Source organism: Sminthopsis crassicaudata, chromosome 2 (assembly GCF_048593235.1).
Source record: "Sminthopsis crassicaudata isolate SCR6 chromosome 2, ASM4859323v1, whole genome shotgun sequence".
NCBI lineage: Eukaryota > Metazoa > Chordata > Mammalia > Dasyuromorphia > Dasyuridae > Sminthopsis > Sminthopsis crassicaudata.
Genome location: NC_133618.1, coordinates 531018853 through 531041300, shown reverse-complemented (window position 1 = coordinate 531041300; position 22448 = coordinate 531018853). Strand labels below are relative to the sequence as shown.

Here is a 22448-nt window from a genome sequence, read left to right as displayed (position 1 = left end):
CTCTGGGGAGGGCTCTAGGATCAGAGAAGCCACTGAGATAAAAGAATCTGGCACAGGCTGTTAGCTCTTCTCTGCTTATAAAACAGCAGTTCAGAAGAGAAATCAAGCCACTTTAAAATTTAAAACTAGATTGGATCTTCCCGGATCCTGTGGATGACTCAGCAGATCTCGGCAAGGGGGGGGGGTGTGGGCAACATAGGCAATCCAGGCTTTTACCTGGGGTAGTTAAGAGATTGAAGAGTGGGCGGGGCGGTAACTCATAGTGCCTGGCTCGGCTGGCTGGAGGCGGTAAAACTGAAGTCCCAGAGAAGCGGAACCTTTGAACCAGGGACTGTGGTTTCTGGCAGACACTTCCCAGTTTGAGCGCAGGGGCTTTTCACATCACCTGCTGCAGACATCCACGCCCCACCGGGAGGCACAGGCTAGGCTTTGAGTCGCCTTTGCTGTTCAGTCTCAACCTCAGGGAAGCGCTAAAACACAGCGCCCTCGGGGCACAGCCGTGCTGGTCACCTCCGAGACACTTCCAGGGAGGGGGTGGGGAACTCTTTCCCAGAGCTCTCTCTTAGCTCAGGCGCAGGGGCCGCTGCATCCATCCTGTCTGGGAGCTGGTAAAGAAATAAATAAATAATTTCCTACCCCAGGGACAGACCCCAAAAGATTTTTTAAGTATGAGCAAGAAGCCCAAAAAAACCATAGATTCCTTCTACACAGAGAAAGAGGGGGTATCCAACCCCGAGGAAGTTAACAGCAGAGAGTCAGCAGATAACCTAAAGGGGAACGATTCCTGCCCCCCCATCACATGTTTGATATTTTTTTGGTTTGGATATCCAATACCAAATGGACCCTGTGACAGTGTCAAATGAATTATACATATTTATTAAGAATAGTGAAATGACAAGAATCTAAAAATAGGGCTGTCCATATAATACTTAGTGAAATCTGGTTTAAATTGAAAATGTCCTTGAAAATAAATCAGAAAAGTATGTTTTGAACAGGTGGGGTTCCTTCTTTCCCCTTTCCCCTTTCCCCCTTCCCCTTTCCCCTTTCCCCTTTCCCCTTTCCCTTTCCTTTTCCTTTTTTTTTTCCCTTCTTTTTTTGTGGTTTTATTGCTTTGTCACTGCTATGAAACATTTTCTTTGTCATGGAGACAGTTTTTTTCTTAAAAAATGTAATCAGTATTAAATTAATTAAACCAGTGTTAAAAAGTACTCTGCATTCTGGGACAGGTATCCAAAGCAAAGATAAAAACTGATTTTTGTAAATGGAGTTGTGAGCTAACATTGTAAAGAAGTATGCAAGAATTCAGGTTGTACAATGGCTTTTAGCTATAGTTAATAATCCCATTATATGTACCTGAGTGTGTATGACTATAGCAAATCATATTTTAACATATAAAGAATAATTCTGGGGCAGCTAGGTGGCACAGTGGATAGAGCACCAGCCTTGAATTCAGGAAGACCCGAGTTCAAATGTGATCTCAGACACTTAACACTTCCTAGCTGTGTGACCCTGGGCAAGTCACTTAACCCCAGCCTCCCCCCCAAAAAAAAATAATTCTGAAGCATACAGAGCTCTTGCTGTAGTACAAATTAAGTCAAAACAGTTGTGTTGGGTTTTCTGATTTAGGGAATATCAAATTGCTAGAGAGGTGAATTAAATGAGCAGAGCAGAGCCCACCTGACTATAAACTCCATAATGTTAGCAATTAGTGTACTTCTACTCATTAGAATTTAATACATGTTTATTGATTGACCAATTGAGTGAATGAATGTGAAGAGTGAAGGTAATAATCTTATAGATAGCATTTTAAAAATCTCTGAGGCTTTTATACATACATTGATACAAATTGTCAACAAGTTAATCCTTCCCTTTATCAAATATTACCTCAGAATAGTCCTTAAAGTAGCCTAGTTTTTCATGACTTTTGATTTAAGGGCAGATTTAGGCAGATTATATGATTGTGATACCTGAAAGAATTTGAGTTCTCAGCTGTGAGGACATTGTCTACATGTCTGCAAATCACACTTTATCTGTGCCATTTCATAACATACTCTCTCTCTTTTTTTTTTTTTTTTTTTTTGTAAAGAATCTAATTTAACATTGGAGATCTTTTTCCAGTTTTAGTATTTTGTGGATATTAAGATAAAATTTTGAAGCATATTATCTATTGGCCAGCCAGCTTTCTTTTCCAATTTTATTTATCATGAATAATGTATTTTATCTTTTAGTGAAAGTTGTCTTTGGTAATATAGTTTACACTATTTATACCTACCATCAATGAGTCTTTCTATTGACTTTTGGTCACTTACAACTTTTATCTTTTATCTTATCCTTATCTTTTGCCTTTTGGAATATTGTATTCCAACTTCTAAATAGCTTGCAAAGGCTTTATTGTGGATTTTTGACCAGCCTATGAAACTAAAACATAGTCTAAAATTCTCTAAACTAAAAGCAAAAACTTTTGCTGCTCCTGAATACAGAGCCTTGCAGGCCACTTGCCTGCACTGACACTAGCTTTTCTGGCAACCCTTTTGCTATTATATATAGTTTTGCCTATCTTATTATGCAGCTCTAAAATTGAAAAGTTAGTATAGTTTTAAGTATTCCATGAGTTAGTAGACAACTAGCTTAGAGAATCAAAATTAGCTTTGCATTTCACATAACAATGAAATTAGAATCCTAAATATGGTAAGAGTTAGAGACTAGTTCAAGACATGGTGGAATATAGGAACCAGAAGAAACTTTTTCCTTCCAGGGAAGGAAAAATATAGCTCACAAGTCAGAAGCTTGTTGAATTTAGAAAGATTCTGGCCATATAGTCATACCCTGAGAATATATTCTTTGTTAGGAGTAGCAATGGAGTCAAATTACAAGAAGAATTTAAGACTTCTCAAGGATTCAGGAAAGTGAATTTTGTTAGCATTCAGAAATGTTTGGGTGGTTATGTAAGCACTGAAAATTGAGAACTAATTTTTCAAATGAATAAAATTCTTATAATGAACAAATAGGAGTCTAATTTTTATTAGTCAATAAGTTTATCCAGATTTTGATTTAGGTGGAGGATATGGATTGCTGAAACAAAAGCCAGAATTTCTATAAACAAGACCTTCCAGCTCTTTTTGAAGGCAAGGAACTCTTGCATGGTCAAATTAGATAAGCATTTTAAAACTGATTCTGCATGCTTGTTGAATAAAACCAATGACAGGGTCTTAACTTAGTTTCAAAAGATGCTAAAGTTCAGTAGTATGGTTATTCTACCACTAATATCAAGAGTACTTTATTGAAAATGTTTTATCATTTAACATATGTAACATGTATTGGTCAACCTGTCATCTGGGGGAGGGGAGTGAGGGGAAGGAGGAGAAAAATTAGAACAAAAGGCTTGGCAATTGTCAATGCAGTAAAATTACCTATGCATTTATGTTGTAAATGAAAAGCTATAATTTAAAAAAAAAAATGTGTTATCAACACATGGTTTGTGGGCTGTATGTAGTCCATAGTACTCTCCTGTGTAGCAGGAGCCAGTTTAAAATGTAATTGGGAAATATTTGAGAAAAATTATAAAACAGTGCGATTTTCTAAGTTGGCATCCAGCTCAAAAGAATACCTATTTTCTGGTTTAGTAGAATAGCCTTTATTCCTGAATTTGATACTGGTGTTTCACTAAGTATATTTTTATGGGTTTCTATAACTTTAAAAAAATATGACAGATCTGTATTTTGATTATATCCTTCTTCATAATTAGCTAGGCCAGCCTTGGATTTAAGACCCTTCTAGCTTTGGCAAGTAGAAGCCTTTAAAAATTTGAGTTACTTCTATGTCACCATGAAGCATCAGGGTTTGATGTTAGTGGAGAGGTCATAGAATTGTGGATTTAGACCTAGAGGAATCCTTAGTGACCATCTATTCGAACCCTTTCATTTTACTGGTAAGGAAATTGTCTCAGAGAGATGAATAATTTGCCCAGAGTCACACAGATAGTAAGTTACATGGGTGAAACCATGCTACTTTGACTTAGGTCCATTGATGTTTCTCTACTGTACTACACTAAAGTCAGTTAAGAAACTTAATATGACTTAAGTTTTATTCTTTATTTACATTATTTTTGTATTTAGATAAACACAACTGCTGATGAGAAAGACTCAACAAATCCTTTCCGCTTTCCTAATATTGGTGTGGAGAAGTTCCTGGAATTGAACTCAGAGCAGAATCACGATGACTATTGTTTGGCCTATGTCTTCACAGATCGAGATTTTGATGATGGTGTTTTGGGTCTGGCTTGGGTTGGAGCACCTTCAGGTATCTTAATTGTCTATGTTTTGATTTTTAAAATTGAATTTGAATAATGTGGATTATTCATTAGGCAGTATTCTTAAACATTAAGTTAAATGTGCAAGGTTATGTAATAAATTTTTTTGTTTCAGAATCATTTCTAAAATATAGATGTTTAGGTGTGTTTCTTCCCATTTACTTAGGAAAACATTTCCTGATTTTTCTTGGTGGCAGTTTCCATGCCATCCCCATGTTCCGAAATTACACAATATTTATTTTGAATAGATCTTATTTGTGAAGAACATAGTGTTTTTCGCCTCTGCCCACCTTCACCCTGTCAAATAAAATATGGCTCTTTGAGGGATATCTCACTTTTGTAATTCAGTGCTTGACACACAGTAGGCATTTAGTATATATACACACATACACACACAAAATTTGTTCATTTACTTATTATTTAAATGATTTAATATTTCCTTGAGAAACACAGAAACCTGGAACTAGAAAAGAATTTAATAGTTTTAGTCTGATGCTCTCTATGAATGTCTAAACCATTCTTTTTTTCTTCCCCTCCTCCCCCAACACACACACACACCTTACTAGTTAATAAGCATTTGTTCTCTGTGTAACTTCATACAGGTCTTCCCAGCTTTCTTTGAAACTGCTCATTGCTATCATAAAAAGTATTGGAAGTGGAATATATATATATATATATATATATATATATATATATATATATATATATATATATATATATATATATATATATATATATACACCTAGCAGTATTTTTGCTGAAGTTGAAGAAGCTAGCTATGGTGCTGATATTGGATAGGAAGGATCCTTCTTTATTGTGTACTGTAATTCCTCTTAGTTTGGCAAAATAAATCTAGTCAAGGTCATTAGAAATATATTGAGGAATCTGAGAAGACAATGAAAGCTGAAATTTGAAACTGAAAGTTAAGAATTGAAATTCTGAAACTAGACAAGATTTGAGTTATAAGTCGGGCAAGGGCAAGAGCATTCTGCCATTTAACCTTAAGAGGATATTTTAAATCTCTTAAATTAACTCAAGTTTTTTATCTGTGTTGTAACAAGGCTATGGCCATTGTTTATCTGAACTTTTAAACTCTTAGCACTTGGCATAATGCTTTGCATATAATGAACAACTCAGAAATATGTGTGAATAAATAGCTATACAATTTTCTAGAGACCCTGTCACATCTTAATGGGTGATTTCTTTGGTTATCAGGTTTTCTGTTTCTGAGATTCTAGTAACACTTTCCAACTTAGAAAGGGTGAGTAAAGGAGTACTAGGTATAGTGTCAAAAATGACAGAATGATATCTGTTTGACTATAAGGCAAATTGTTCAGTATCACAATAATACAAGGAAACATAATTTTCATAAAAGAGCAATGCAGAGAGATAAAAGAAAACAATGAAATAGGTAAGATGAGATGTCTGCAAGAAAATTAGAAATATCAGGAGAACATTTCATAAGAAGAGGTGGCAAGAATATATGGAAGAACCGTATGAGAAAGAGCTTAATATCACCTGTAACCACAGTGGTATGGTTACTGATCTAGAAGTAGACATCCTGGAGAATGAACTTTAGTATAAAGGCCTTAGGGGGAAGCATTGCTAACAGTAAGATATGTGGAGGTGACAGAATTCCAGCTGAGCTATCTAAAATCTACTAAAAGATGACTCTGTTGAAAAAATCGGTTTATGTCCTAGTTCTAAAGAAAGGTTAATGCCAGAGAATGTTTAATTCAGCAAACAATTGTATTCATTTCACATGCCAGCAAAATTTTGTTTAAAATTCCATAAGCTAGAACAGCAACATGTAAACTGAGAATTGTAATGTTCTCTGTTGAAGTTTTCTTGGGGTCTCTGGGAGCCACTTTCGTTTCAGTTCAGGAATCACCACATGAGTAACCAGGGTTAAAGTCCAAATCCTTTATTGTCTCCTTCAAGGTCTTGTCTCCTTTCCTGGGGCCCAGTTAGCTTTCTTTGAGGCCTAATTCTCTCCTTGGTTCCATGGGCTTGAGCTGCTGCCTCCTTCTCTGCCCTCTGAATCTCTCTGAAGATCTCTTGAATCCAAAGGTTTGTGTTTTAGCCTCCAGCCACCACAAAGATGGAAGATGGAATGAATCTTGTCTCAGCCTCAGAGAGGCTTTTTGGCCCTGAGAGCTTCTTCTTGTATGCTGTACACTGAGTACAAACCAATCACTAGGAATTCATTATTTGTTGTAAGATAAAACCGATGCTAAACTAGATTTAACTATTGTCTCCTCAAATCCACTTATACCTTGTTTCAAGTTCTGGCCCATAACATCTCCTTGTAGAATTAAATCAATCACACTGAACCATGCTAAAACTATTGTCTCTATCAATTCCACTGACTTAGTACCTTGTAAGAATCCTTTGTTTCAAATTCAGAAATCTGGCCCATAACAGAGAATGACCAGAAGAACAGACTTGTTTTTGATGAGGCAGGAACCAGAGACGAAATTGCCAACATTCACTGTATTATGCAGAATGCAAAGGAGTTCTAGAAAAACATCTATTTCTACTTTGTTGACTGCTCTAAAGCTTTTGACAGTAGGGATTACAAGAAAATGTGCAAATTCTCAAACAAATGGGAGTAGCAGATCATTTTACTTGTCTTTTTAGGAACCTGTGAGTGGGTCAAAAAGCAGCAGTTAGAACCAAACATGGAATAATTGATTGGTGTTGTTTATATGCTGAGTATATATTATGTGAATGTTTAATAGGATGGATGCAATGTTGCAATAATGTCCAAGATAGAAAGCTGGAATTTAGGCTGCTAGGAGAAATTCAACAGCCTCAGATATGCAGATACCATTCTGATGGCAAAAAATGAGCAAGTACTAAGAAAGAACAAAAGTGTAAAAGCTGGCCTCAAGTTTAATAGCAAAAACACTAACATCTTGCTATGTGCTTTCACCATTTTCTGTCAAATAGAGATAGGAGAAATAGAAGCATAGTCATATTTTATATTCTTGGGCTTAAAGAAGTGCAGATGGTGACTGAAGCCATGAAATTAAAAGAAAAAATGCATGCTCCTTGAAAGAAAAGTATGGACTGCATACTAAAAAGCAGAAACATCACCTTGCTGACAAAGATGTGTATAGTCAGAACTATAGTTATTTCAGTAGCAATGTCCACTCATGGGAATTGGACTGTAAGAAAAATATTTATAAGCAAAAATAACTCAGCCTGTGGTATAGAAGATTTTTGAGAATCCTCTGAACAGCAAGGAGATCAAATCACTCAGTTCTAAAAGAAGTTAAATTTAGAGTAATCATTGGCAGGTCAGATACTGAAGCTGAGGCTTCAATACTTTGGCTACATAAGAAGATAGGACTCTTTGGAAAAGACCCTGATATAGGGAAAGATTGAGGCAAAAGGAAAAGAGGATGGTAGGGGATGAGATGGATACAGAGTAACATGGAAGCAAGGAACATTAGCTTGAGAGAATGTGGAGTATAGAAAGGCCTGGTGTTCTGTTGCCCATGGAATTGTGAAGAATTGGACAGAATTGAACAACACCACTTCAGTTTACTTTCTTGCTAATATATATGTAACCCCTTTCTTGCCATATTAATGCAAAAAGAAATAGTTTTATGGTGGACATTTGATGGACAACTTATTTCTGATCTTAGGTAGTACTATAAATTTAACTGGTGTTCTTTGAATTCTGTGTATTTTCCCCCATAAAGGACTATTCCAATTAGTCTTACTCAACAAGCATTTACTGAACACCTAACATATGCATAATAATCAACCATCCCACTTTCCTGTTAAAATGCCTTTTCTATAAAGTTCTCATACCCATTCTCTTGCTTTCCATTATCTGACCTAAAATCTTTAATAGATTGAATTCATACTACTAGCATTCTTGTACTCTCTGTTCCAACCATAACAGAACACTGTTAATTATTCCACAATCATAGCCTGCACTGTTTATCTCTGTATGTTAAGAAAGGCATTCATTCCTGCCTGAAATGCAGCTTCCTCATCCTTCTCTGTTAAAATTATTAATAAGTGACACTTTTATGGAGTATTTCCTGACCACTTCTATCTTTGCCTCATACCAACAATCTTCCCATGCTCCATCTCTTCAGATTTTCTTAAAGAGCATTTTTCTAGGTTTTTCCTTTTCCCTCATTGCATGTAACTGTTATTAAATTTTTTTAGATTATAAGCTCGTTGAGCTTATCCCCACTCCCCCCCCCCTTTTTTTTTTTTTTTTTTTTGGCAAATGCCTAGCACTCTATGTAGTGGATACTTATTAAACATGACTTGAAAATAGAATTTAATTAAGTTAATTTATCATTTAATCAATTAAACAAATTTGCTTAATTCATTTCAATTTCTATCTGATTTGGGAAAATGAATTTGATAAGAAGTTCATAATTTATAATCATGAAGTTTATGGTTCTGTGAAACTAGCCTGATCCTAACTACTCTACTAGTTTTAACTTTTTAACATTGTTTACATTTCTTTGTTAAAACAACAGAATTGATCTAGGAAACAGCCATATACTATATTCTTAGATAAGTAGCAGTTTTATAGATATATTTTTAAAATCCCAATATGTGTAAATTATTTCCTACTTTGAATTTTCATTTGGTGTTATGGAAAAGATATAGTGAAATATTAAAACTCAAAGAAATACATAATTTAACCTCCTAAACTCACCTTTTCTATTTTGAATTCTGGTTTCATTTATTACAAATTTTGGAGTAATATACCTATGAATACCAATGTTCCTATGTGTATTTGCATTAAATAAACAGAGTATGCTTTGAAGCTATAATAAATGGCATATAGTAGATGTCTAACAAATGAATTAGCATTAGATAGACCTTTTTCCCATATATATTCCATAGTTTGATATTTAAATATGATGATGAAATCTTAATTTTATACAATAAATAATTATTGAACTTGAGTTATGAATATTTATTATTAGATTCATCTGGATATCATATTTATGTATAAATGATATTTGTACTTTTATATAGTAAATTAAAATGAATAGTAATTGGTTACTAAAATTGGTTTTGTTTAACAATTTATAGAATTTTTGCACTTTTTTTTGAATAAAGAACTGTTTTTGAAGGACATGATAAATTTTTATTTATGTAGTAGTAATTAAAACTGACATTATGATAAAAAAGTTAAATAGTATAGTTGTCATAAATTCTTTATTTCAGAATAATATTCTCAAAACTTAATTATTTCCTTGCCTGAAATTAGAAAAAATACTTTTAAATAAGTAGAAAAAGTATACATTTAAAACCTCAATGGAACATGCCTTTTTTTGTTTGTTTGTTTTTGACAGCCATATATTTACTATTTTGTCTTTAACTGAAAATATTTGCAGTTTGGAGTCTTCTATGCTTAATTCAAGTTTTGACAGTTCTGCATCGGACCATTTTGCATTTGACAAATCTTCACTCAGGCAGGATATTTATTCATTTATTATTTGCTTAAAGCACTTAACATTTTAACTTAAAGTATTATGTCAATACGAATATACCTTTTATAAGTTCCAATATTACTATTATGGTCCTGCTGTGGAAAAAATAATCTGGAAAAGAATACTAAATAAGCTTTCCGAGTTATTTTTGCTCATAAATATTTTGAAGAGATGTGTATGATTGGTTTGGCCTGGTAACCTTATATAATACCCCTATTTGTGAAACATAAACATAAACTCCAGTACTTGAGCTACTGTTGCTAGAATTGTGAGAGGATGGAAACCTACATGTCTTCAGTTTATACATTTAGTTTTATTTCTTGAAAGCAAGTGACCACTTTGTCTGGTAGATCTATTCAAGCATTTAAAAAATCTTATTTCACAAATGTTTCTTTGTACATAGTTTATGGAAGTAGAAGAAAGTTTTATATTGTAATATCTTTTTATAGTTCTATCAAAGACTTGTCAGGTTTCTTAGAAAATAAGAATTTTTTTTTAATGGCACCATGAAGTCATGGTTTGTTAGTGCATGTAGAATATTATTTCCAATGGATCAGTTAGGCATTTTAAAAGATGGAACTTAATACATTTCTTTAGAAACTATATACAAATACTTTTCAAGCATTCATATGGATTTAGTGTATTTTAAATACTATAGTAAGTTTTTTAAAAAGGAAAGGATTTTTAGAATGTGTAATATACAAAGTGTTCTTTTATAAATATGGGTGGACTTGATTGATCATTCAGTTTCTTAACCTTTGTTTGATTTAAAATTTTTTTTAAATTTTGGTTTCTTAAGTGTCAGTATATTATAATGCCTTTGTCGACAGTTTATTTAAATAAACTTGATAGTGTATCTTTATGAAATATGATTATAATATGTATTCTAATTTTTATGTGTAGTTAAATTTTCTATAGAAAATTTGCAAGAAAAATCAGGTTAGTGACATGACATTTCATTCAAGGGCAACAAATTATGTATTCTGTTACTATTCTTACTGACTTTCTCAATCTGCTCATGCCTTTTTAGTTTTTATTGAATTCAAGCTGTAAATTTGCCTTTACAAAACCATAAACATAAAAAGGAGCATATAAATCATAGCTTTGAATAAATGTGAACAATTCAACAGTAGAATTAAAAGGAGAGGAGAGGAAAAAAAGACAAAAATGAAACCAAGAAAGGGAATAGAGATTTGAAGAAATATAGCAGTTCTGTAGCAGAATATACAATATATTGTGTATTCTAATAAAAATAAAAATTGATATTCGAGCAAGCTGATTGCTCTTAAAACAATTTCTTTATATGCACTTAATCTTAGAAGTTTTTAAAATTAAACTAAAACTTAACATCAGAAGAAATTTACTATACCTGACAAAAAGAAAAGGGTCACTTGACACATTAAGGAACCAGTGGGTGCAATTTAATGTAATTTTTTTACAGTGACTTCTTTGGAGTAGGGCAAAGATACTAATCTTAATTACTTTTTCTTCATCATTAGGAAGCTCTGGAGGAATATGTGAAAAAAGTAAGCTGTATTCAGATGGTAAAAAGAAATCCTTAAATACTGGCATCATCACTGTCCAGAACTATGGTTCTCATGTGCCACCAAAAGTCTCTCACATTACTTTTGCTCATGAAGTTGGACACAATTTTGGTTCTCCTGTGAGTACTGCCTTATCAGTTTTTTTTTCCTTTTAGAATTTACATGGCCTGTTATTAAACTTCATGCTAGCAATGTGATGATATATTCTTTAAAAAAATAAATTTGTACAAATTGACAGGATGTTAAAGGGTGTAATATGGAAATGAAAATTTACAGATAGATAGATCTTCATCTGGTCCAATTCCTTTATTTTATAAATGGGGAATTATCAAGCCCAAAGAGTGAAATCAGGGGAGTCATGACTAGACCATAGTTAATCAGAAAAAAATTGAAGGAAATGGGAAGGGTAATATACTGCAAGGCCAATATGAGTTACTGCAGTGTGACATTCAAAAACAGTAGATATAAGAATATATTTCTGGAATTTTTTCATAAGCTATATCAAATTTATAGATTTTTACAATTGTCAAAATGCCATTTACTGACATCTGGATTTTTAAAGGGTGGCAAAGTATTTAGTATCATTGTCTCATTAAGTCCTCATAAAAACTCTGACATGTCGTTATTACAGGCATTTATAATCCCTATTTTACAGATGAGAACATTGATCCTCAGATTAGGTAAATTGCTTCTGGTCCCACAGCTATTAAGTTTCAGAGGCAGCATTTGAATCCAGGTCTTCTTGGCTCCAAGACTTTCATTATATCCTATGTCATGCTACCTTTCATAAGAACAAATCAGTAAGCATTATGTATCTTATATTGTCATTTAAAGAATGAATTTTAAAGACATACTTGTTTTTTGTTTAGTAAAATAAATTCCCAAATGGTACTCCTTGAATTACTTTCAAATTTGTCAGTTGTAAAAATATTGAATTCTAAAGTTGGAAAAAAAGACCTTTAATTATTTTTTATCATCAGTCAGATATAGGAAAATTTCCATCCCTCAGATCTGGCCAATGGCTAGACTTATTTTTTCTGTGGCATTGTTGTGGCCTCTGTAATTTTTGTTGCTTCTGTTTGTAAGTAGATTCTTGAAAGATAAAAATATGTGAACATTGGCTCATTGGGTTATTTTGTTTCAAGAGTTTTGCAATGAGAAGGGAGAATAGTTATTGAATGTTAACTTAATTTAAAGAACTTGAGAAAATTTGCTTCCCTCCCTCCTTCCCCTTTCCTTTTTCTCTTGCTTATTTTCTTTCCCCTTGCCTTTTGCCATCCCCTTCCCCCATTTTTCTTCTTCCCTTTTTCATTTTCCTATTCAAACCATTGTAGAAAAAAATGTTATCTTTTCTATATCTTAAACTCCTAAAGTAAGCAGTTTCATTGTTTATTCCAGTGAAAAAATCAACTGATTAGGAAAAAATATATATTTAACTTTTTTAACTCCTTCATTTCTGTAACATAGATGTCTTATTTTATAGCATGATTCTGGAACAGAATGTACTCCAGGAGAATCTAAGAATTTAGGACAGAAAGAAAATGGCAATTATATCATGTATGCAAGAGCTACATCTGGGGACAAGCTTAACAACAATAAATTTTCACTCTGTAGTATTCGAAACATAAGCCAAGTTCTTGAAAAAAAGAGAAATAACTGTTTTGTCGGTAAGTATATGCCATTTTTCGGTAAAAGGATGGTGGTGGTTTTCAACTTCATATTTCATTGGTGTGAGGAACTATAGTATTGATGCATTTAATGACCTTATTTCTCTTAAATCATTGTAACATTAAAGTTAATATTATCTCTAGTGTATTGTACTTTTATCTGTTTTGATAAATATTTCCCAATTTCATTTTAATGTGTTTGGTGCTGTACTTGCTTATGTTGTAGGCTGCTTTTGGCATAAGCACACATGTTGGACACCTGGTCTAAAGCACTTAGAAAGTCACTGATCCAAGGGTACATAGCTAGTATATGTTAGGTCCGGGACTTGAACTCAGGTTTTCCTGTTTCCAAAGCCATAGCTATATCTATTGTAGCATGCATCATCTTAGTTGCCTAGGAATAAAATATAAATTCTATGAGGAATTTGATCCTGCTTTCAAGGAGTCTACATGATAGTAGGAAGAAACAACATATATATAGGAAGTAGCAATCAGAGAAAGGAGTATTGATCTGGGAGTCACAAAAATTATGAAGGGATACTTAATGATGTCCACAGATACTGCCTTTTCAGAACTTTTGATTATTGTATCCAGAGCAAGAGGTTAAAAGTATAGTGAGTAAGGCCAAGCCATCTAGGACTGAGCTGGAAAGTCTTTTCATAACAGCAGAGCCTGCAGCTTATTCTACAATTCAGCACATCCCAAAGTAGCTGTCATGCAGTCATAAAATTAAGCCAAAACTATTCCTGAAAAGGAAAGGAGATAGGGAAAGATAGGCTCTACTGAATGCAGAATGCCAGAAAATAGAAAGAAGAAATAAGAATATCGTCTTAAATGAGCAACATAAAAAAAGAGGAAAACAATGGAAAGATAAGAGATCTCTCCAAGGAAGTTAGAGCTATTAGGGGAACTGTTGAGGTCCTCTATAAAAGTCCACCAAACATTGAGGTATGGAGGACAGTCTGATTCTTACTATACTAACGCACCAAAACAATGAAATTTAATTACCAATGTTGAAATATGGGTGGTACCCAAAAAGTACATTGGGGTTACAGGCTGGTGTCCTGGGTTATCACAGAAGAATTTATAGGCTTAAATATTCTTTAAATCACAGAGCAGAAATTTTATTACTCTGCTAAAAGCAGGCTAAATCTGTAAGGGTTTTAGTGAGGAAAGGAGTTTTAGCAACTAACAAGATTAAGTTCCCAGGTGGAACTCATTATTAGCCAAAAGGAAGATGCCATTAAAGTGTGGCTGGTGGATGATTATGGGGCTAATCCTGAAAGAAGTTTAGGGTCCTAAAAGGTGATAGCTGTTGTGGAGAAAGATGCTAAGAGTTTAGCTGGGGTTAAATTCATAGAGAAGTTTAGCTAGGATCTACTGTGTGAACAGATCTTTTATTGTGGAAATATAAGGGTGTGGAGAAATGGGGTGACATCATAATTTGGTTTTCTGGTTGTATATAGTAAAGGTGAGGTTTCTCCTGACCTTCAGAAGGAGTGGAACTTGAATCAAAGTTCACTTGTACTTCAGGCCTACTTAAGAACAAAGATCTGAGATCCTGTTATCAGCTTTTCATTGCCTGTCTGGAATATTATAATCCTATCATGCTTCAGGCTTTAAAATCTTATCTAGCTGCTCAGGACCTCATCAGAACCTTTCCTACAAAATGGGAATGATAAAAGACTAAAATGGTAGAGACTTGAAATTAAGAAAAGGTAGCAAAAAATACATAGAAGAATTGTCCAAGAAAGATCTTAACATCACCAGTAAATACAAAGAGTATAGTTGTTGATATAGATAAGAAACACATCCTGGAGAATGAAGTCCATGGAATTTCGAAGAGTTGGACAAGACTGAACAATAACAGAATCACTTAGAAATAGACTTTGTTTTGTAATATTTGAATCTTGAGCTTCTAAGAAAACTGGAAAAAGTATGTTCTGGTTAAGACTGTTCTGCTCAGTGACAGCTGACAAAATTTAGAACTGTTTTAAAGATTCTGTGAATATAATTTTATGTTTACAGTCAAAGTGATTTTTTTTAGCAGAGGCATATATAAACTGGAGAGAACTAGAACTAGTTCTTCGTAGAGAATTAATATCATTTTAGAAATTAGGAAACTAATAGGATCTAGAGAGATTGCTCAAGGTTATATGGCTAATTAGTAATAGAACTAGAATACAAATCCAGTTTCTTAAACTACTAGTTCAGTCTTCTACGTTTCTGTTGCTTATCGTGGTTTTTTTTTTTTTTTTTTTTTTTTTTTAATTTCCTCTTTAAAATTCCTTACTTTTTCAATTTTAAATAAAACAAATGTGGACTTTTTTTTGGTGGTGGTCGTTATTCTTAATGAAAGTTATTTCTTTTTCTCAGAATCTGGCCAACCTATTTGTGGCAACGGAATGGTAGAACAAGGAGAACAGTGTGATTGTGGTTATAGTGATCAATGTAAAGATGAGTGCTGCTATGATGCAAACCAACCAGAGGAAAAAAAATGCAAATTAAAACCAGGGAAACAATGCAGGTATACTCCAGATTGTAGTTACATACTTAAATATATGTTTATATGAAGCTAATTATAATAGTAATTTAAAACTAAAATTGGTCAATTTAATCTTAAATTTGTTATTTCCATTTCTTATATAGGGAATGGCAAAGAATAATTTTACTCATATTGGTGGGATAGATTTTGTAGATTTGTATGGGAAAGGCAGTTGATTGGATTCATTATCCCTAGATAGTTTCTCTTTTCTCCCTAAAGAGTCTTGTTTTTCTTTAAGTGATAGACATCTATGCTTACTTCTGTGTGCATCTTTTTCTATATTTAAACCATGTAAATTAGTCCATTAACCAAATTACTTCAATAATAAGTTATTGGCAATACACTGGTTTTGTTTGTATATGTAGGATTTTGATACTTTTTAAAATGTGTATTTATTGTATATTTAAATGTGATCATAATGAGAACTGAAGAGGATTTCAGAGATTATCTATCTGGCATAGTCATTTTAATTTATAGATAAGAAAACTAAGGCCCACATAAGTCAAGTGCCTTACATTAGTTCAGATATGTATTAAGTAATAGAAAAAACAGAATTTATATCTTCTTATGTCTCTAAATATAGTATTCTTTCCTCTTCCTTCTATTAACTCACTAATTACTTGAAGTAGACAATAGGTAACGAAATGGATTATATTTTTCATTATTTAAAAACATGTTTTCCCAGCCCAAGTCAAGGTCCTTGTTGTACTGCACAGTGTAATTTCAAGTCAAAGTCTGAGAAGTGTCGAGATGATTCTGATTGTGCAAAAGAAGGCATATGTAATGGTATTAAAGCTCTTTGCCCAGCATCTGACCCTAAACCAAATTTCACCGATTGTAATAGACATACACAAGTTTGCATCAATGGGGTAAGTTTTACATTTGATTCATATAATTTTGAGGCTGGGGTTAAGTGACTTACCCAGGGTCACACAGCTAGGAAGTGTTGAGGGTCTGAGATCAAATTTGAACTCGGGTCCTCCTGAATTCAGGGCTGGTGCTCTATCCACTGCGCCACCTAGCTGTCCCTGATTCATATAATTTGAGTTAGATATCTCAAATTTTACTTTGAGAAGTAGGTGTTTTTTAGTCTTTACATATCTATAATATCTCCCATTTGACACGTTTCCCAAGTTAAAGGGGATAATTTTGAGTTCTGAATTCTTTACCCTGTAGGCCTTCCTCAACTTGTGAAAAGTCAAGCATTATTATATCAGTTATATTTGTGAAACTATGCAAAACATATTTCTGCACTAATCATGTTGCCAAAAAGAGGGAAATAAACAGTCTATACTTGGAGTCTGTCAATTCTCTCTTTGGAGATAGCATCTTTTATCATGAATCCTTTGGAACTTAGATTATTTAATTGATTAGAAAATCAAAAAGTCTTCTATAGTTGATTAGCATCATAGTAATGCTATTACTGTGTATCTTGTTGTTCTGGTTCTGCTCACTTTACTTTGCATCAGTTCTGCAAAAGTCTTCTCAAGTTTTCCCTTGTCTTTTCTTATAGCACAATAATATTCCTTCATAATCATATACTACAACTGCTGAACATGCTTCTACATTATCTCTTAGTGCTTTTCTGGCAAACTTTCAGTTTTTGTGTGTAAGATTAATTTTCTGAACAATTTAAACAATTAAGAAACATAGCTACTACATACAGTTTTCTAAATCCATATTCACTCACTTTATCTGAGTATAGGAAAGTGTCTGTTTCATTGTCTGTTCACTGGATCAAGATCTTTAAAATGAAGAATTCACCTGGCTTTCTTTATTCTTTTCTTTAGTGTGGTCATTGTGAATATTGTGCTCTGTTCTGCTTATTTCATTCCTCCTTCTATGTTTTCTTGAATTTATTTTTCACCATTTGTCATAATGCAGTAAAATTCCTTTTGTATTTAACAATTTGTTCGACTATTTCACTTTCCAGTTCTTTGGTACCCATAAAAAATACTATGAAGAATATTATGTTATGTATGTGGCCTTTCTATTTTTGACTTTGGAGTTTAGCTCAAGATAGAACTGATGCATCAAAAGGAATGAGTAGTGATTGTTTCCATAATTCTAAATTGTTTGCTAAAATGTCTGGATCAGTTCATAGCTTCACTAACATTTTAGGAGTATACCTGTCTTCCTACACTCCTTTCAACATCGATTATTTCCATCTTTTTATCATCTCTGGCAGTTTGCTTTAGAGTTGTTTTAATTTACATTTTCCTTTTTTGAATTAATAAATTAATGATAATAGCAATACTTAAGCACTATATCTTGTGATTAACACTTTTAGTATTTTGGATATGATTCACACTGTTTTTATGCATGGTTGTTTTCTAATGAAATTGGTAATATTTTTTGACCATTTAGCTATTGGAGAATTTTTTTTTGGTCAATTCCATATATCAATATTATATTAATGTAGATTTATGTGTGTATAATACATATCTTAGATACTTTGTGTCTTAGATGTTTGATGAAGTCATGTTAAATTTCTTCCTGAAAGAAGAATTTTATTTTAATATATTTTTTAATTTTAATTTTTAAAAAATTTAATATAATTTCTGTTTCATTATTTGTCATGTGGCCTTTTCTATTTAGAGTACATGGCTCATCAGAAAGAATAGCTTTTGAAGCTCTTTATAACTTGCCCCAAAACTATTTCTGGACTCATTGGATATTATTTCTTCTTTACAATACAATCAAATTTGGTCTTTCCTCAATTCTATATATACTACATGAATTTCGCCTTGGTCCCCTCCCCCTATTTCTATATTGTACTACTACTTTACCCTAATCATAATTTAAGCTTTTACAATTGTTACTATTTGACCAGTGTCCAAATTTGTATTTTTCTTGGCTCCTCACATACAATATTTCATCTCTTGTCTCCATCCACCTTTGCACTGGTTATTTGCCATGCCAGGAATGTGCTGCTTCCTCATATCTATTTTATAGTAAGAATCCTTTTTTTTTCCCCCAAGGCAAAAGCTCAGGAATCACTTTTACATGAATCATGTCCTGATCCTACTCTCTCCTACCTCCTAAACTGTTGGTGCCTTCCTCCCAAAGTACCTTGTATTTAACTACTATGTATTTATGTGCATTTGTGTGTGTGTGTGTGTGTATGTGTGTGTATTTATTTATTTACACACACACACACACACACACACACACACACACACACACACACACACACACACACACACACACACAGTCTTACCCAATGTAAGCTTTTTGAGAGTAATGATTGTTTCATTCTTTGTATTTCCCTCTTTGTTCTTTCTTCTCTTAATTATTTCCTCTCCATCCTGATTACAGCTTGTTTGTATGTATTTGCTTGTTGCCTCCATCATTAGTTTGTGAGCTCCTTGAGGGTAGTAAGACCTTGTTTTTTGCCTCTTTTTGCTTCCCTAGTACCTAGTATACAGTTGGCACTTGATAAATAGTTTTTGACTAGCTACATGTTTCCCCAGTGCCTAGTATAGTGCCTGGCACATAATAAGCACCATATAAATGCTTTTGGATTGATTATGATACACAATTTAAGATACTGGTCTAATTTTTCCCAAATTGCTTTCTAGTTTTGTCAGTAATTTTTAAAAAAATTTAAATAGGAATTCCTTCTACTATTTTGTGTTCTTGAATTTAATAAACATTATGTTTTTGTGTTTGATTGCTTTTAGAGATCTTAAATTTCTAAAAGTTTTGTACATAGTACATACATTCTTTCAGGTCTTAGATTACTTCAATGGAAAAGCTAAACCATAGATTTGACTTGAAAGCTTCCCGTCACTTAAGCATTGCTTGATATGGAGGCTTATTGCTAGAAAGTTGGCTCAGTGATAAATATTTTTGGCCATAGCAACTCATTAATTATCAGTTAAAGCATGGAAGAATTATAAGCTGCATCAGTGAGTGGATGAATATCTGCATTAATAAATATTTTGAAGTACAGTTTATAAAATTAACTTTTTCTTTATTTCTTTTTGCTGAAACACTAAAAATTTCCCATTGTAATGCCTGTATACAGTTTTCCCATTTCTGTGTTCATATTATTTTTAAATTGGTCTCTTAACTCTGCTTTTAATGTGGTTCTTATCCTTTCCAAAAGTATCTCTTTGACTCAGACCTAGCCTTTATTTGTAGTGTGCTTTGTAAAAGACTTCTTTTTTGAAACAAAAAAATTTTACTTCCTCTTTTTTCATAATAATTGTATTGCTGTAACTTTTTATTTCATTATTAGCAGTAAATGCAGACCCTAAGAACATTTTTTTCATTTTTCTCTACAATAGCAATGTGCTGGATCTATCTGTGAAAAACATGGCTTGGAGGAATGCACATGTGCTAGTTCTGATGGCAAGGATGATAAAGAATTATGCCATGTTTGCTGCATGAATAAAAGTAAGACTTTCATTTTGCAATTTATTATAATTTATTTGCAATTTATTATAATCATCCTCTAAATTGCAACTTGATGAACTTTGTTAGTATTTTACTGGAGAAAATGTATAGTTTGAAAATTAATCCATTTTAACAAAATTAACTGTGCTATAATGATAGGATCTCTAAAATATTTTAAAATCATGTCTTTTGTTTTTTAAATGTCATTATTTTTAGTCATTTTCATGAATCTTTTAAATCGATAGCTCCTGCTCATCAAATACTTATTTTTTTACTTATTTGTTCATATGCACATATTTGTATTTCCATTAAAACTGAATGGAACAAAAACATTTCACACTTATGATCCCCTAGCATTTTGTGTTCCTTTTTATTGATAAAATGTATATAGTTTTGAATTAGTACCCAAAAAATGCATTTTGTAGACATTCAAAAAATGCTGCAAATGAATTGAATTTTAAAAAATTAATATGATTTTTAGATTGTCTTTGATCTTTTCTCTTTCCCAGTGGATCCATCATCTTGTGCAAGTACAGGGTCTCTCCGATGGGATAAACACTTTAATGGTCGAACCATCACTTTGCAACCTGGATCCCCTTGTAATGATTTTAGAGGCTATTGCGATGTATTTATGCGGTGCAGATTGGTAGATGCTGATGGCCCTCTAGCCAGACTGAAAAAAGCAATTTTTAGTCCAGAGCTATATGAAAACATTGCTGAATGGATTGTGGTAAGTATATCTTTGAGGGTTTTTATAAAACAATTACAATAAACTTTGATAATTTTAAGTGTACCTTACAATATGGAATACCTTATAATGGAATCATGATCTTAATTTTTTGCAGTTGATAACTATTTTTATGAGGAAATAACGTTTTGATTCTTAATATTGGTTTCACTATAAACAATTTTCTGATGTAAATTTATATTTCGCTCTTAAGTTGACTTTTTGTATATCTATCATTTCTTTAAAATTTTCATTATTGTGAACTTGATAGATACAGATTGAACATCTCCATATGCAATGAACAGAAAAATGGGATTTTTTATTATACCATGAATTAATTAATTATGATTTTAAAATATATATATATATTAAAATTAGCATTGTAGTACTTACTAACACTTGTCTGTCAAATTATCTCTTTGGAATTTAAAATTGTTTCATCAGCATTGCTTCCATTCCTTTCTCCATTCCTTCCTGTATTTCCCTTCCTTTATTCAAGAATAATTAATCATGGGGCAGCGAGGTGGTGAAGTGGATAGAGTACCAGCTCTGAATTCAGGAGTACCTGAGTTCAAATCTGCTCTCAGACACTTAACACTTCCTAGCTGTGTGACCCTGGGCAAGTCACTTAACCCTAGCCTCAGGGGGGAAAAAGAATAATTAATCATAATTGTAAGTTTTTTTTTCTTTGAACATTTTATTATTTTCTTTAATGTTGAAGCTAAACTAACTGAATTTCTGTGTCTTTTTTTTTTAACCTAGTAATTCAGCTAGTAATCCTCAACACTATTATTTAGCAAACATTTCTTCATCTTATCCATAAATAAAGTATGAAAGAATGTTTTGCTAAAGTCTGAACAAACTGTCTACAGTATTCTTGTGACTTTTCAGATCTAGTAGCTTGGTTTAAAAAGAAAATGAGGTTAGTTTTTCATGGAATATTTTGAATAAAGTCATACTGACTCTTTGTGATATGACCATTTTTCCTTTTCTCAATGTTTACTAACTTATTTTAATAATACATTTTACAATTTTGAAAGGAATTACAAAATTGAAAGGAATTTGAAAGGAATTAAGCTCACTGGCCTATATTTTATAGACTTCATTAAACTTTTTAAAACTATAACAAGAATTGCCCTCTGTCAGTTAAGAGATACTGCTTGTTTTCTCCATAGTTTTTCATAGCTGATTAGTTCTGGTTTAGTATTTATTTCTATAAGTTATTTTAATACTTTTGGCTATATTTCATCTGTTTATGATTACTTGAACTTTATCAAAGCCAATTAGCTATCTTGAACTACCATCCTGTTCCCACTTCCCCCACCCCCCATCTTAAATTGGTTTTTTGGTTCCTTGTTGATATTTTTTTTTGGTCCTTACTCATTTTCTTCAGCAAAGAAAACAAGCAAAATAAGACTTGAGCACCTGTGATCATTCTCCCATCTGTCATAATAAGTGATTCCCATACCTACTTTGAGCTTTCTACTTACTTCTATTTCTAAATAGCAACAAAATAAATGCCTCTTATTGTTCTTCACTTTGCAACCATAGATCATTTGCAGCATTAACATATAAACTCTTTGTCTTAGTTGTACACTCTTATATTTACTTTTTTTTACCTGCCTTTCCATCTTTTGTGTTTTAAAAGTTGGTCTGTGTCTGTTCATTGTACACTCATTGGTCAGTTTTTAAAATCATTTCTCCCTTTCTTTTCTTGTGGAAATTGCCTTTGTGACATCAGAATTTCATTCTTAAGTTTTTAATTTCTTCTGAGTTGA

At 32.7% G+C, this 22448-nt stretch overlaps 1 protein-coding gene across 2 annotated transcripts in view; it reads left to right on the top strand.

The window, feature by feature from the left end:
* Positions 1-22448, top strand: part of ADAM10 (ADAM metallopeptidase domain 10) — a 142173-nt gene that overhangs the window by 109666 nt on the left and 10059 nt on the right. For both annotated transcript variants that reach the window (XM_074294631.1, XM_074294632.1), the window contains exons 8-14: positions 4116-4299; positions 11286-11449; positions 12814-12997; positions 15374-15524; positions 16228-16411; positions 19835-19943; positions 20453-20673. In XM_074294631.1, coding sequence (XP_074150732.1) covers positions 4116-4299; positions 11286-11449; positions 12814-12997; positions 15374-15524; positions 16228-16411; positions 19835-19943; positions 20453-20673 — 1197 coding nt within the window. The remainder of the gene's footprint in view (positions 1-4115; positions 4300-11285; positions 11450-12813; positions 12998-15373; positions 15525-16227; positions 16412-19834; positions 19944-20452; positions 20674-22448) is intronic.